Raw genomic sequence first — 12,302 nt, 5'->3', positions numbered from 1 at the left:
TCACGTTAAAAAATGTTTTTATAAAAAGATTACGGTTTACAACAACTGGAAACCATGACATCTCACATTTCTAAGCTGCAGTGCTGGAACCGTAGGACTTTAAAAGATATTGTATTGTAGAAAAATAACTGTGCAGCTCAGCAAAATGCACGTCGTTCAGCTTCTCAACTTAGAACTAAATATTCACACCAATTACAGTGTCCTTTCCCCCTGTGAATACAGTGATTTGCTGTGTGGCTACATGATTTCAGAACCCTTTGAGCAGTTAGTTCCAATATTCAAGTGATTTCATGAAAAGCACTGGCAGAGTCAATTCGGTGCTGTGAAGGTGAAATGACTTCAGCGCATGTCAACGTGGCACCCCCTACGACAGAATCGACTGGAAAACTGAACAGAGAATGCATATATCTTAAAAACTACCGAGGTGAAGGAATAATTCAGTATCACCACACGGAAGCCCTGCAGAGCCAGTGCGCCTGACAGTGCCTCCCTGGGAGCCTGAGGCAGTGGCCCGGCTGTCAGCGGAGCACAGTCACGTGGGCAGCGGCGAGGTCCAGGTCCGTCTTGGACGGATACACCACCTTCAGGTGGCCCTCCTCATCCACCACCCGGACCTGCTCCACCACCAGCGGGGCGCTCCCAGCCTGCTCAGCACCGGGAGTCGCCCTGGGGCCCAGGACTTGTCCAGGAATGGCATCGACTTCGTGGTCGGAGAGGGAACCTTCGTCTTTGTTTTCCAAAGCGTACTTGTTGATTTCTGCCATTTTCTGCAAATGAAAAATCTTTTCAACCGAGAGATCAGAGGCAACCCAGGGAAGACAGGCTGCCGTCACCCAGATGGCAAAGGGCAGCGGACACGCCGTCTGTCCCGCGGGGCCAGAGCCTCGGTGGGCAGGATGGGCGGGGCAGGGCGCTCACCAGGATGAGGGCGTCCATGATGTCCTTGCAAATCTGCAGGCTGGCGGCGCTCGTCACTTCCAGAAACAGGTCACAAGTGGTTTTCTTAATCTTCAACAGAAATTAGAAAGATTTCAGGAAAGAATCAAGTTATCACAAGCAGACCCCAGCAACTGCAAGGTCTAATCTGCAGAAAACCCTGTAAGACGGTGTCACACAAATCTGGACTGTCGCCCGCCTGAGGGGAGACAGACACCGGGGTGCGGCACACGTGGTGAGTCACGGGCGGCAGCGAGCACACGCAGCCACACGCGTGAACACGCCACGTGACGCGGTCTCAAAGGTGCCAGATGCCGGCACCACCCACCTTCGTCTTCTCGCTGTTTGTTATGGGCGGGAAAGAAATCACGTCGCCGTTTGCATCCACGAGGCACGGGTAATGCTCCTTCCCGTCCAGCAGGTGAAGGTACCTGGGTGAGAAGAAATACCGATAACAGGCACAGCTGTGGAAACACACCTAAAGGCGAGTGGACGAATCGCAGTTCTCTGGACACAGTAGGTGTCAGGTCAAGGGCACGTGACACAAGCCAATTCAGAGGAGATGTTCGCAGGGCCTCCTCGGCGCCCGAGCCAGCCGAGCCTGACCTGGATCAAGTACAGCAGGCCTGGCTGCCCCTCATCCGTGGTGCGCTCTCCCTGCGCACCTGGTGGACATGCCGAGGGCCCCCCTCTGAGACAACACAAGGCCTGCACTCCTGGCACCTGCTTCTCTGAAGCCACGCGACACGGGGCTACGGTGGATCCTTCCCCACCCCCGCCCCGCCGCCCCACCCAAGAACCCGAGAGGAGAGTGAACGAACGCTGGGGAGGTCTCCTTAGTTCGGGCAGCTGCGGGAGCGCCCGCAACGACACCGGCTGATGAAAGGGGCCCCACCTGTGCAGGCCCGACACGTTCTGCCTCTTCTTCTGCTTCCTGTGCTCCTCCGCCTCCAGCTGCAGCTGCCGCACCAGGTCCTTGGCCTTGACTTCCCGGCGCCCCAAGGGGACGATCTACGGGGTGGACACCGCACGTTGGCCCGTCGCTGGGGGTCCCAGCGGGAGGCTTCTGAGGGCTGACAGTCCTCCAGGCGGACGTCCAGCGGGCTGAGGATAGAGGCTGTCCCCATGTCACGTGCAGATATACTGTGCCTTCAGAGGTCACCCCGGGGGCTGAATCTGAAACCCGCCTAATGCACAGCCGCGCCTCCACGCCTGTGGCTCTGAGGAGGCCGAGGGAAGAGATGGGGCCAGCGGCCGGAGCCAGCCCCCTGGGAACACTCCTCCACCGGGGGCCCGAGGTGCCTCATGCGGAACCCGAGAGACCAGGAGCGGGGCCTTGGCAGAACTCACACTGCGGTCAACCCCAGATCAGGGCGTTTGCGACTGGGATATAAACCACAATTTCTGGTTAAAAGTTAGCGAGCAGGTGAAGGAAACCACTTTCAAATCACCACCTCCTTTGATGAGTTTACTTTTGAAAGTACCTGCTTTATTTTATGTTCCTGCTGGGAGCAGAAAAGGGCCAGATTCTAGCCAAAATGGTCTGACTCAACCACCTGCATGTGTATTTTTTGAAAAACACACAAGGAACACTCAAACTGCAAACACCGGGATGCGTGGCCTCACCCTGAGGTCTTCTGGGGGGCGGGTGGCATACAGCAGGGGCCCCCGGATGGCTCTGAGGTCGTGGGTTGCGATGGTGGCCACCGTCCTCTTCTCACAAAGGTCCTCGTGCAGCTTTGTCTGCAATACAAGTTCAAGGGCAGGCAGAGCTCAGCATGCCAAGGCCGGAGGGCAAGCCCCCGCCACCCCAGCGCCCCCGGAGCAGCCTCCCCAGCCGAGTATTTATTTCGTGGAACCTCCGCTGGAAAGCTGGTATCTGCTTATCAGCAGAATTTCTTCTCACCCTAACTCTGCTGTGCAATGCTTGAGACTTCAAAGAACCCATCTCGAGCTGAAACTGATGACTGAATAAACAAGTGTGACTTCAAAAGGAAAACAACCCCAGCAAGCGTTTCCTCCAAAACACTGATCTCCCAGTTCTGAGCTCCTGGCTTGGCTTCCTCCCCGCATGCACGTACAGCCTCAGCCCCGCAGGCCACGCTCGGGGTTGCCCACGTGCAAGGATGTGCTTTTTGCTTTAAAAGCTGGGCAGACTTCACAGAAGAACAAACTCTGAGTTTGTCTAGCTGAAACTTCACAAAAACTAAACAAGTCACCCAAGAACACGTTGGCAAGAGCTGACGATTTTAACTCTCTCTCACGTGACACTGAACATGTCACCTATTGCGGAAGTCAGAAACCCACCCGCACAGCAGAGACTAAGGGACGCTGACTGCGCCGGGTCCCCTCCCCACCCCACCCCACCCGGGCCGGCCGAGGCGCCCGGCAGGAGCGGTGGCCGCCCTGCCCACGGCCCGTCCTCCCCGCCCCCACCGCGGCCGCGGGCACCCACCTGGGAGGAGAGGAAGCGCTTGAGCGCGTTCCCGGGCTGCAGGTCCATGCCCCGCACCACGGCGCCCACGATGAAGGGCCGCACGTCCCCGACCCCGGGGCTCACCCTGACCGTCAGCGGGGCCGGGTTCTCGGCCACGTGCAGGACCCGCAGCAGCAGCCGGCTGGCCTCGTCCACCCACGCCTCCTCGCCCTCGCCGCACTCCCTCTTCCTCCGCTCCCGCCGCTTCCTCCGCGCCTCCTCCCTGTCGGGGCCCTCGGCCTTGCCCCGGCTCCGGCAGCCCCCGCGGCCCCCAGCACGCAGGTACTCCAAGATGGACCTGGTCTGGCAGCCGCTGACCATCTTCTCCAGGCGCTTGTCCCGCAGCCTGTTCCCCCGGAAGTTGATGTCCTTGAGCCTGGGGCAGTCGGCCAGCTCTGCTGGGATCTCACTCAGCTGGTTGTTGGACAGGTCCAGCGTCTGCGAGGGAGACCAGGACGCATCAGACCCCCGGGACCCGCCCTCCTGCCGCCTGCCCCGCCTCAGCCCCACGCCTCTCCCCCAGCCCAGCGCCCAGCACGGATGCAGTGACCCAGGCTCCTCGGAGGAGAGGCCCGAGTGGACTGCCAGTCGCCTGTGTGAAGTGCTGGTCTTGCTTGTGCTGCTTGACCACCGTGTCCCCGTAGTAACAACCACGGCAGAATTTCCCATCGATGGTTAGGTTAGAGGGAAAAAAGACAACAAGGAACGCGGGGAATGTCTGGTTATAAACAAGTAAGGACTTTACATGAGAAACAGGTTCCCTACAAAGTAGCGCTGAGACGTCTTTAATTAAATGAGCAAAAAAGCAAGAACAGAGCAAGAGTAACGCAGCACGATGCTCTCGTGCTCTCTCGTATCCTGCGTGCGTGACAGACAGCGAATCAGCGTCAATGCTGGGACGGTCCTGGGCCCTTGGCGGTGACGCGGGAGGAGGGAGCGGGGGCTACTGCTCCTGCGCCATAAGGAGGTTGGTGAAACCCTGCGGCCCGTGAAAAGGAACCTTCTGTGACTACTACTGAGGCTGCCATCAGTGTCGCTGACGCGGTGGAAACGGGCCAAGTGGCCACCTCACGTGGTGGGCAGAAGGCAGGGTCCTGTGCCGCGGGAGGGACTCGGCTGGTGGTAAGGAGGACAGGGCCCCTCCCAGGAGGCCGAGGCGGCACGCAGCCCTGCAAGTAAACGGCTTCTTCCTCGTTCTCCTCCAGGGCCCGTGGCAAGCTCTGGATGGGCCCCGTTCGGCTTCGCTTGGACCTCACATGGAGCCTGGGGAGAAACCCTATAATCTGGTTTGGTGGGAGTAAGCACAGGGGACTGGCATTTGGACAGCGAGGCAGTGACGGGCGGCAGGGGCCTCCCCAGGGGCTGCAGATCCGGGAGCGCTCGGGCAGGCCCCTCCTCGCACCCAGGGAGCAGCGCCCACAGCAGCGTGGCTAGCGAGGAGTCCTGGTCCTGACGGGGACACCTCGGCCCCGAATGACCACAGCTGGGCCACAGCGGGTGGCAGATTTGTCACCAGCTGGGAAGGGGGGCAGGGGCCCTGACTATCCACGAGATGCTGTCTGCTGTGGCTGGCACAGAGGGTGGTTTTAAGGGAGCTTCACAAACCCCGGTTATGAAGGAAACTCTGGCTCAGCAGTCAGGCTGCTGCGAGGCCGGAAGAACCAGGGTGGAGGAGGGGTGTGGCAGGTGGGTGCCCGACAGAGGGTGACAGAGGAGCCTCCGCGCAGCAGGACCGGAGGCTCGGGAGGGAGGGAGCAACTGCAGAGCAGACTTTGATCCTGCAGTCGACCCAGAAATGGAGAAAGAGAAGGTGAGCCTGACACGGTCTCCAGTCACCACTGGCGACCAAGCAATCAGTGGTCATGCGGGCTGTGGGTTAACGGGACGTCACACACCTGTCGCCGTTTGCTGCCTCTCCAGGCCTCTCCCCGCTCTCAGGTGAGACTGGACAGGCGGGCAGATGGGCTGAAGCGTGGCCCTTCCAGGCTTCTCTGTGTCCTGCCCCCCCCATGCTCACGCACACACCCACCCACCCGTGCACAGGACCTGGCGGTGCCCCCTGCACCCCAGCCTGGGGTCTCCTGGCCGCCTCACTCACTGCTGACGGGTGGCCTCAGCAACAGCCGGTGCTGAGCCCAGGGCTGCGGAGCCGCTGCCCCAGGACACGCCCAGGTGTCAGGACGCACCTGGGCGGGAGGACGGGCCGGGGCCGCCTAGACCAGGTAACCCTGTGTGCACACTCAGCCTGGCCCGGGCCAGAGGAACCGGCCCCCGCCCACTGGCAGGCTGTGAACAGCAGACCAGGGCTGGCATTTCAAGGTTGGGTTTGGACCTGCACACCCAGCTTGGAGTCTCAAGAGGGTGAACTCCACTGGCAACTCTCACTGCAGCGTGAAAACACAGCCGCCGCGGGTGGAAGGTCTGTGTCTCCACGAGGAAGAGACCCACAAAGAGCAGCAGAGGAAGGGCTGGCAAGAGTGGGGGAGGGTGGCCCCCAGCCCCGACCAGAGCAGTGTCAGGCCAGCAGCCTGCTGAGGTGGTCTCGGAAGGTGCAGGGGTACTGGGGCGGGGGTCTGTCAGGGGCCGCGATCGCCAAACACTGGGCATTTCGGAGCAGAGGGCAGCGGCAGCAGCCCAGGACCTGCCCCGGGGCCCTGCGGGAGACAAACGGGAGCAAGGGCAGGCAGCCGACAGGGCTCTGGGGGTGCCATGTCCAGCAGAGGCAGGAAGACCACCGACGAGTTCAAAGCGGACCCCACAGCAGGACACGCCACCCGCCGCCAGGCGCGCAGAGCCGCAGGTCCAATGGGGAGTGGAGTCCACGGAGGGAGAGCCTGCGGCTGAATTGCTGTCTGGATGGCGTAAAACTGCGCAGGGCAGGGGGCGGGGGCGGGAAACCCACAATCGCCAAAGGGAGAATGAAGTGAATTGAGTGCACATGGAGGGGCCTCCAGGCACCTGCCCAGAAGACACCCAGGCACTCCCTCCCTGTAGGTAACACAATAGTGACACCGGCCAGCCTCTGACCCTAGACTGTGACTCGACTGCTGGGCCGAGCTGCAGGGAAGGGACCCTAAGTCCCTGGTTGTGAGACCCTACAGACACACACTCTGCCCCTGGGGGTGTGGAAGGACCCCTCTGTTCCAGTTGATGGTGACCAGGCCGAGGGGACCTGAACCCACCATCTCCAACAGCAACTGAGAAAATAAGATGGAAGGATTTTTTAAATCAGTTTTTCGTCACTGGACAATGGTTTCATGGTCAAAGTTCCACTTCTCTGTGAAATGTGATTATGGGAGGAGTCCCATAAGTGAGCGACACCAGACGACACGAGTGGGCACAGCTCCTGGCAGGGCTGGAGCAACCCTGAGTGCCGCGGCCCTTCAGCTGACGAACGTGCCGTCCCGGAACAGTTCATAAACCTGGGGGCACGTCTGGCCTGCCCATCCCTCCAGCAGTTCCTGGTGGCAGTGCCATGGGCCTGGGTAATGGTCACTTACGATGAGGGCATCCTTGGAGCATCACAGCCCTGCAGCTGAACCCCGCGGGTAACAGAACCCCAGCGGGGAGAAGCCCAGCTGAGTGGGTCTGAGGTCAGGACAGTGATGAAGCCAGCTCTCCCGGCAGAGTTAACTGGGGAGCGAAAGGACAGCTCTCCCTTCAGCTTCCTTGTCCCCGGCAGCTGCAGTGGGGAAGAGGGTCCGACCTTCACGGCTCCCAGGGGAGTGGGCACCAAGGAGCTCTCATTTGCTGTCTCCCGACTGGGAGGTGAGTGGGACAAGCAGGGGCCTGTGTGCTGTCACCTTGGTGGCCCCTACAGAACCACGCCTCCAGGTATTCACCTCCTTGTGTGGCATCTCCCACAACTCCGGACTGAGCTCTACTTACTGAATCAGCAGGTTGCAGTGGATGTGGCGGGCTGCTAGGTCCAGGTCTGTGCCTCAGGAAGGCCTGGCAGCTCCTGCCCTTGTGCTCCAAGGAGCCCTGAGCCGCCATGTGGGAGGTCAGACTACCCGGCGGGGACGGGAGACGTCCCAAGATGACGTGGAGAGAGGAGTCAGCCACGCCAGCCACGCCGGCTGAGCCTGGCCCTGAGCCCACGGCAGCTGACCGCAGCCACACGAGTGATCAACGGCAAGGCAGCAACTGTCCAGCTGGGCTGGCCCACAGTGAAGAACCGTGAGCAAACAAAACGACTGCTGTGTTAAGCCACAGCCTTGGCGCGGTGATGCGGCCGCGGAGGACCTGCACCAGTGCTATCACCGTGCTTTCTTCATGGCACCGCGGTCATCCTCAGAGAGGAGGAGATGGGCAGGAGCCCAGGGCGCCGCTACAAGACACTGAGCTGAACCCACACTTTCTGGTTCCCAGCGCAGCTGTCCGACTCCCGCTGTCCCCCCACCTCACAGGAAGGACAGAGAACACCTCTGTCCTCGGAGCGCCAGGGTGTGGAGCGATGCTGCTTCACCCAGTTCTAGCAGCCGTTCCTCGTGAAGGCATCATTTTAGGAAAGGCCCCCAAAGGACATCTAAGTCCAAAAGGGATTCCAAGCAGCGCTGACATGACACTCTCCAAGAAACAGGTCTCTTCATGTGAAAGAGATCGATGGAAGACTAAAAATGGGGAACAGGATGGACCGGGCGAGGGGGGACTGAGCAAGCAAGACATTCTCTTTCACCTGAATGAGGGTGTTCTGGACACAATAAAGGCTACTTTACTGGGCGGGCACCCAGAGGTACTACGGAACATTAACAAAACAAAACAAAACCCAAACTTGAATACTGCTAAGACATTACAGATTTGAAGAAAAATATAAAAACGGTACACTCACATGACGCTATGTTAAGTTACACATTTGGTACATCTACCTTCTGGGAAACCAAGAGACGTATGAAACAGGTGATGGAGTAGAAAGGGCTTATATCATGTGTCACACCACAGCCCTGAAGGGAAGCTACAGCCCTGGGACCAGCATCCCAGGAGTCGTCGCCCACAGCTTCTTCCTGGAAATGCCAGTTAGCACGTGTCACTCTGCAGGGTGGCCTCCTGTTTCTCTTAACTATAAACACACACACGTACACACGCACACAGATACACCCTGACATAAAGAAATCCGTAAAATGAGTTGGCAACATCTTAAGAGTAATTCCCGCTGCAAAGAGGTCAGTTGCTAAACTGCACACGCGTTTCATTGTTTTAAAAAAGTCTGCATTGGGAACCTACCTCAGCATCATAAAGGCCATATACAACAGACCCACAGCAAACATCATTCTCAATGGTGACAAACTGAAAGCATTTCCTCTAAGATCAGGAACAAGACAAGGATGTCCACTCTCGCTGCTATTATTCAACAAAGTTTTGGAAGTCCTAGCCACAGCAATCAGAGAAGAAAAAGAAATAAAAGGAATACAAATTGGAAAAGAAGAAGTAAAACTGTCACTGTTGCAGATGACATACTATACATAGATAATCCTAAAGGTGCCACCAGAAAACTACTAGAGCTCATCAATGAATTTGGTAAAGCTGCAGGATACAAAATTAACGCACAAAAATCTCTTGCACTCCTATACACTAACAGTGAAAGACCAGAAAGAGAAATTAAGGAAACAATCCCATTCACCATTCCAACAAAAAGAATAAAACACCCAGGAATAAACCTACCTAAGGAAGTAAAAGACCTGTACTCAGGAAACTATAAGACACTGATGAAAGAAATCAAAGAAGACACAAACAGATGGAGAGATATACCATGTTCTTGGATTAGAAGAATCAATATGGTGAAAATGACTATACTACCCAAAGCAATCTACAGATTCAATGCAATCCCTATCAAATTACCAATGGCATTTTTTTTTTTTTACAGAACTAGAACAAAAAATCTTAAAATTTGTATGGAGACATAAAAGACCCAGAATAGCCAAAGGAATCTTGAGGGGAAAAAACGGAGCTGGAGGGATCAGGCTCCCTGACTTCAGACTATACTACAAAGCTACAGTAATCAAGACAGTATGGTACTGGCACAAAAACAGAAATACAGATCAATGGAACAGTACAGAAAGCCCAGAGATAAACCCACACACCTATAGTCAACTAATCTATGACAAAGAAGGCAAGACTATACAATGGGGAAAAGACAGTCTCTTCAGTAAGTGATGCTGGGAAAATTGGACAGCTACATGCAAAAGAATTAAATTAGAACACTCCCTAACACCATACACAAAAATAAACTCAAAATGGATTAGAGACCTAAATTTAAGACCGGACACTATAAAACTCTCAGAGGAAAACACAGAAAGAACACTCCTTGACATAAATCACAGCAAGTTCTTTTTTGATCCACCTCCTAGAGTAATGGAAATAAAAACAAAAATAAACAAATGGGACCTAATGAAACTTAAAATCTTTTGCAAAGCAAAGGATACTACAAACAAGACGAAAAGGCAACCCTCAGAATGGGAAAAAATATTTGCAAACGAATCAATGGACAAAGGATTAATCTCCAAAATATATAAACAGCTCATGCAGCTCAATATTAAAAAAACAAACAACCCAATAAAAAAATGGGCAGAAGACCTAAACAGACATTTCTCCAAAGAGGACATACAGATGGCCAAGAAGCACATGAAAAGCTGCTCAACATCACTAATTATTAGAGAAATGCAAATCACAACTACAATGAGGTATCACCTCACATCGGCTAGAATGGGCACCATCAGAAAATCTACAAACAACAAATGCTGGAGAGGTTGTGGAGAAAAGGGAACCCTCTTGCACTGTTGGTGGGAATGTAAACTGATACAGCCACTATGGAGAACAGTATGCAGGTTCCTTAAAAAACGAAAAATAGAACTACCATACGACCCAGCAATCCCACTACTGGGCATATACCCTGAGAAAACCATAATTCAAAAAGACACATGCACCCCAATGTTCACTGCAGCACTATTTACAATAGCCAGGACATGGAAGCAACCCAAATGCCCATCAACAGAGGAATGGATAAAGAAGATGTGGTACATATATACAATGGAATATTACTCAGCCATAAAAAGGAACGAAATTGGGTCATTTGTAGAGACATGGATGGACCCAGAGACTGTCATACAGAGTGACGTAAATCAGAAAGAGAAAAACTAATATCGTATGTTAACGCATATATGTGGAAACCAGAAAAATGGTACAGACGAACCGATTTGCAAGGCAGAAATAGACACAGATGTAGAGAACAAATGTATGGACACCAAGGGGGGAAAGCAGGTGGGTGGGTGGGTGGGATGAACTGGGATATTGTGGGATTGACATATATACACTAATATGTATAAAATAGATAATAAGAACCTACTGTATATATAAAAAAAAAGTCTGCATAAAAGGATGGCAATGAGGAGGAAGAAACAGAGGCCTGCCTCTTTAAGGACAGGAGCCTCTAGACTGGATTTAGGCCATGGTCACGGCAACTCCTGCCCTCTATTCTCTTCCTCAACAGACTTACTGGGCCCTTGTCCCGAGTTGGGACCTGGGGTTCCCGGATGAATAAAATAAACAAGCAGTCCCTAAACAAGAAAGCCCAGACAAAACCCCAACCTATTTGCTATGTACTTTGGGCAACCCCTTCCAGCCTTCTGTAAGACAGGAATAACCACCCAGTCCTTTCACAAACATTTGGAGATGCAAAAATTTAGACACTCGTCCCTGCTGTTGACCTGCTTCCGACCTGAGCGGGAAGCCCAGTTAGTCCACGATCACGAAACAGTGTGTTGCATGTTAAAGCCCAGTTGTGAGCAGAGTGTGCGGGGCGAGCCGAGAGGACCACCCGAGGACGGAGGCCAGGCTAGTGCGAGGGGACCCGGGGGTGGGCCGGCTTCTCAGAGATACCGACGCTGGGGTGGCCCTTCCCGGCCGAGTTGGGACGGCTCGGCACCGGGAGGAGACCCCCGTCCGTGGCTACCACAGGGCCCGCCCCGCCCGCCCCGCTGACCGCTGACCTTGAGCGAGGCCAGGTGGGCGATTTCGGGGCTGAGCTCCCGGAGGCAGTTGTCGGCGGCCGCCAGTTCGCTGAGCAGCGGCAGCGCGCCGGGGCGGAAGAGCGCGGCGGGGAAGGCGTCCAGGCGGTTGCCGGTGAGGTTGAGGGTCTGCAGGCGCGGCGCGCAGCGCGCCAGGTCGGCGGGCAGCTCGCGCAGCCGGTTGCCACTGAGGTTGAGGCTCTGCAGCTGCGGGAAGCCCGGCGGCTCGGCGGGGCCGAGGCCCTGGCCCGGCGGCAGCGCCTCCAGCGCGTTGCCTGACAGGTCGAGCACGCGCAGCGCGGGCAGCGGGCCGAGCTCAGGGCTCAGGCCGGGCCCCAGCGCGTTGCGCCGCAGCACGAGGCTGTGCAGCTGCGGGAGGCCCTGAGCCAGGCCCGGGCCCGGCTCGCGCAGGCTGCCGCAGCCGCTCACCTCCAGGTAGTGCAGCAGCGGCAGCGTGAAGAGCCGCGGCGGCAGCCGCCCCCCCGCCGCGCGCACCCGCTGCTCCAGCTCGGGCCCGGTCAGCAGCAGCTCCCGCCGCCGCTCCCGCTCCGCCAGCTCCAGCTCCGGCCAGGCCTCCGGCACCGCCGCAACCGCCATCGCGCCGCCGCTCCCGCAGCCCCTGCCGGGGCGCTTCCGGGGCACGCGGCTCCACTTCCGGTATGGGCCGGAAGGAGTCGTCGAGAGCTGCGCGGACGCTAGAGCGCCTCAGCGAGGGCCATAGAGGAGCCCGGTGGGGCGTGGCTCGAGGCTGTCGCCGGCCAGGTTGGGGTCCTCACCCGCGGGCGTGTGGGTGGGCTCCCGGAGCGCCCAGGCCCACGTAGGGCCGTGAGTGCTGGGCCTCCGGCTGAGTCTTCCTGCCCGCGAGGATGTTGGGGAGCAGCGGGGAC

The 12,302-nt window shown here is 56.8% G+C and overlaps 1 protein-coding gene across 1 annotated transcript; it reads right to left on the bottom strand.

Moving 5' to 3' along the window:
• Positions 1 to 12,033, bottom strand: LRRC47 (leucine rich repeat containing 47). Its single transcript, XM_022598488.2, has 7 exons — positions 11,398 to 12,033; positions 3,392 to 3,850; positions 2,563 to 2,679; positions 1,832 to 1,947; positions 1,265 to 1,367; positions 919 to 1,008; positions 1 to 767 (listed from the first exon to the last, which is right to left on the bottom strand). The coding sequence occupies exons 1-7, from the start codon at positions 12,010 to 12,012 to the stop codon at positions 519 to 521; spliced, it is 1,749 nt and encodes a 582-aa protein (XP_022454196.2). The 5' UTR covers positions 12,013 to 12,033; the 3' UTR covers positions 1 to 518.
• Positions 12,034 to 12,302: the final 269 nt, after the last annotated feature.

The sequence above is a fragment of the Delphinapterus leucas genome, chromosome 1 (genome assembly GCF_059928025.1).
Source record: "Delphinapterus leucas isolate spDelLeu-1000000601 "Yukka" chromosome 1, BTC_Dleu_Yukka2, whole genome shotgun sequence".
Taxonomy (NCBI): domain Eukaryota; kingdom Metazoa; phylum Chordata; class Mammalia; order Artiodactyla; family Monodontidae; genus Delphinapterus; species Delphinapterus leucas.
The sequence above is the reverse complement of the archived record's forward strand: the minus strand, read 5'-3'. Positions and strand labels throughout refer to the sequence as shown.

Coding starts and splice junctions, on each gene's coding strand:
- LRRC47 (XM_022598488.2), bottom strand. CDS start 12,012: ATGGCGGTTGCGGCGGTGCCGGAGGCCTGGCCGGAGCTGGAGCTGGCG. Junction 3,851..11,397: donor CCCACCTGGCCTCGCTCAAG/GTCAGCGGTCAG, acceptor TCTCCCTCGCAG/ACGCTGGACCTGTCCAACAA. Junction 1,948..2,562: donor GCCCCCCAGAAGACCTCAGG/GTGAGGCCACGC, acceptor TCCACCCCGTAG/ATCGTCCCCTTGGGGCGCCG.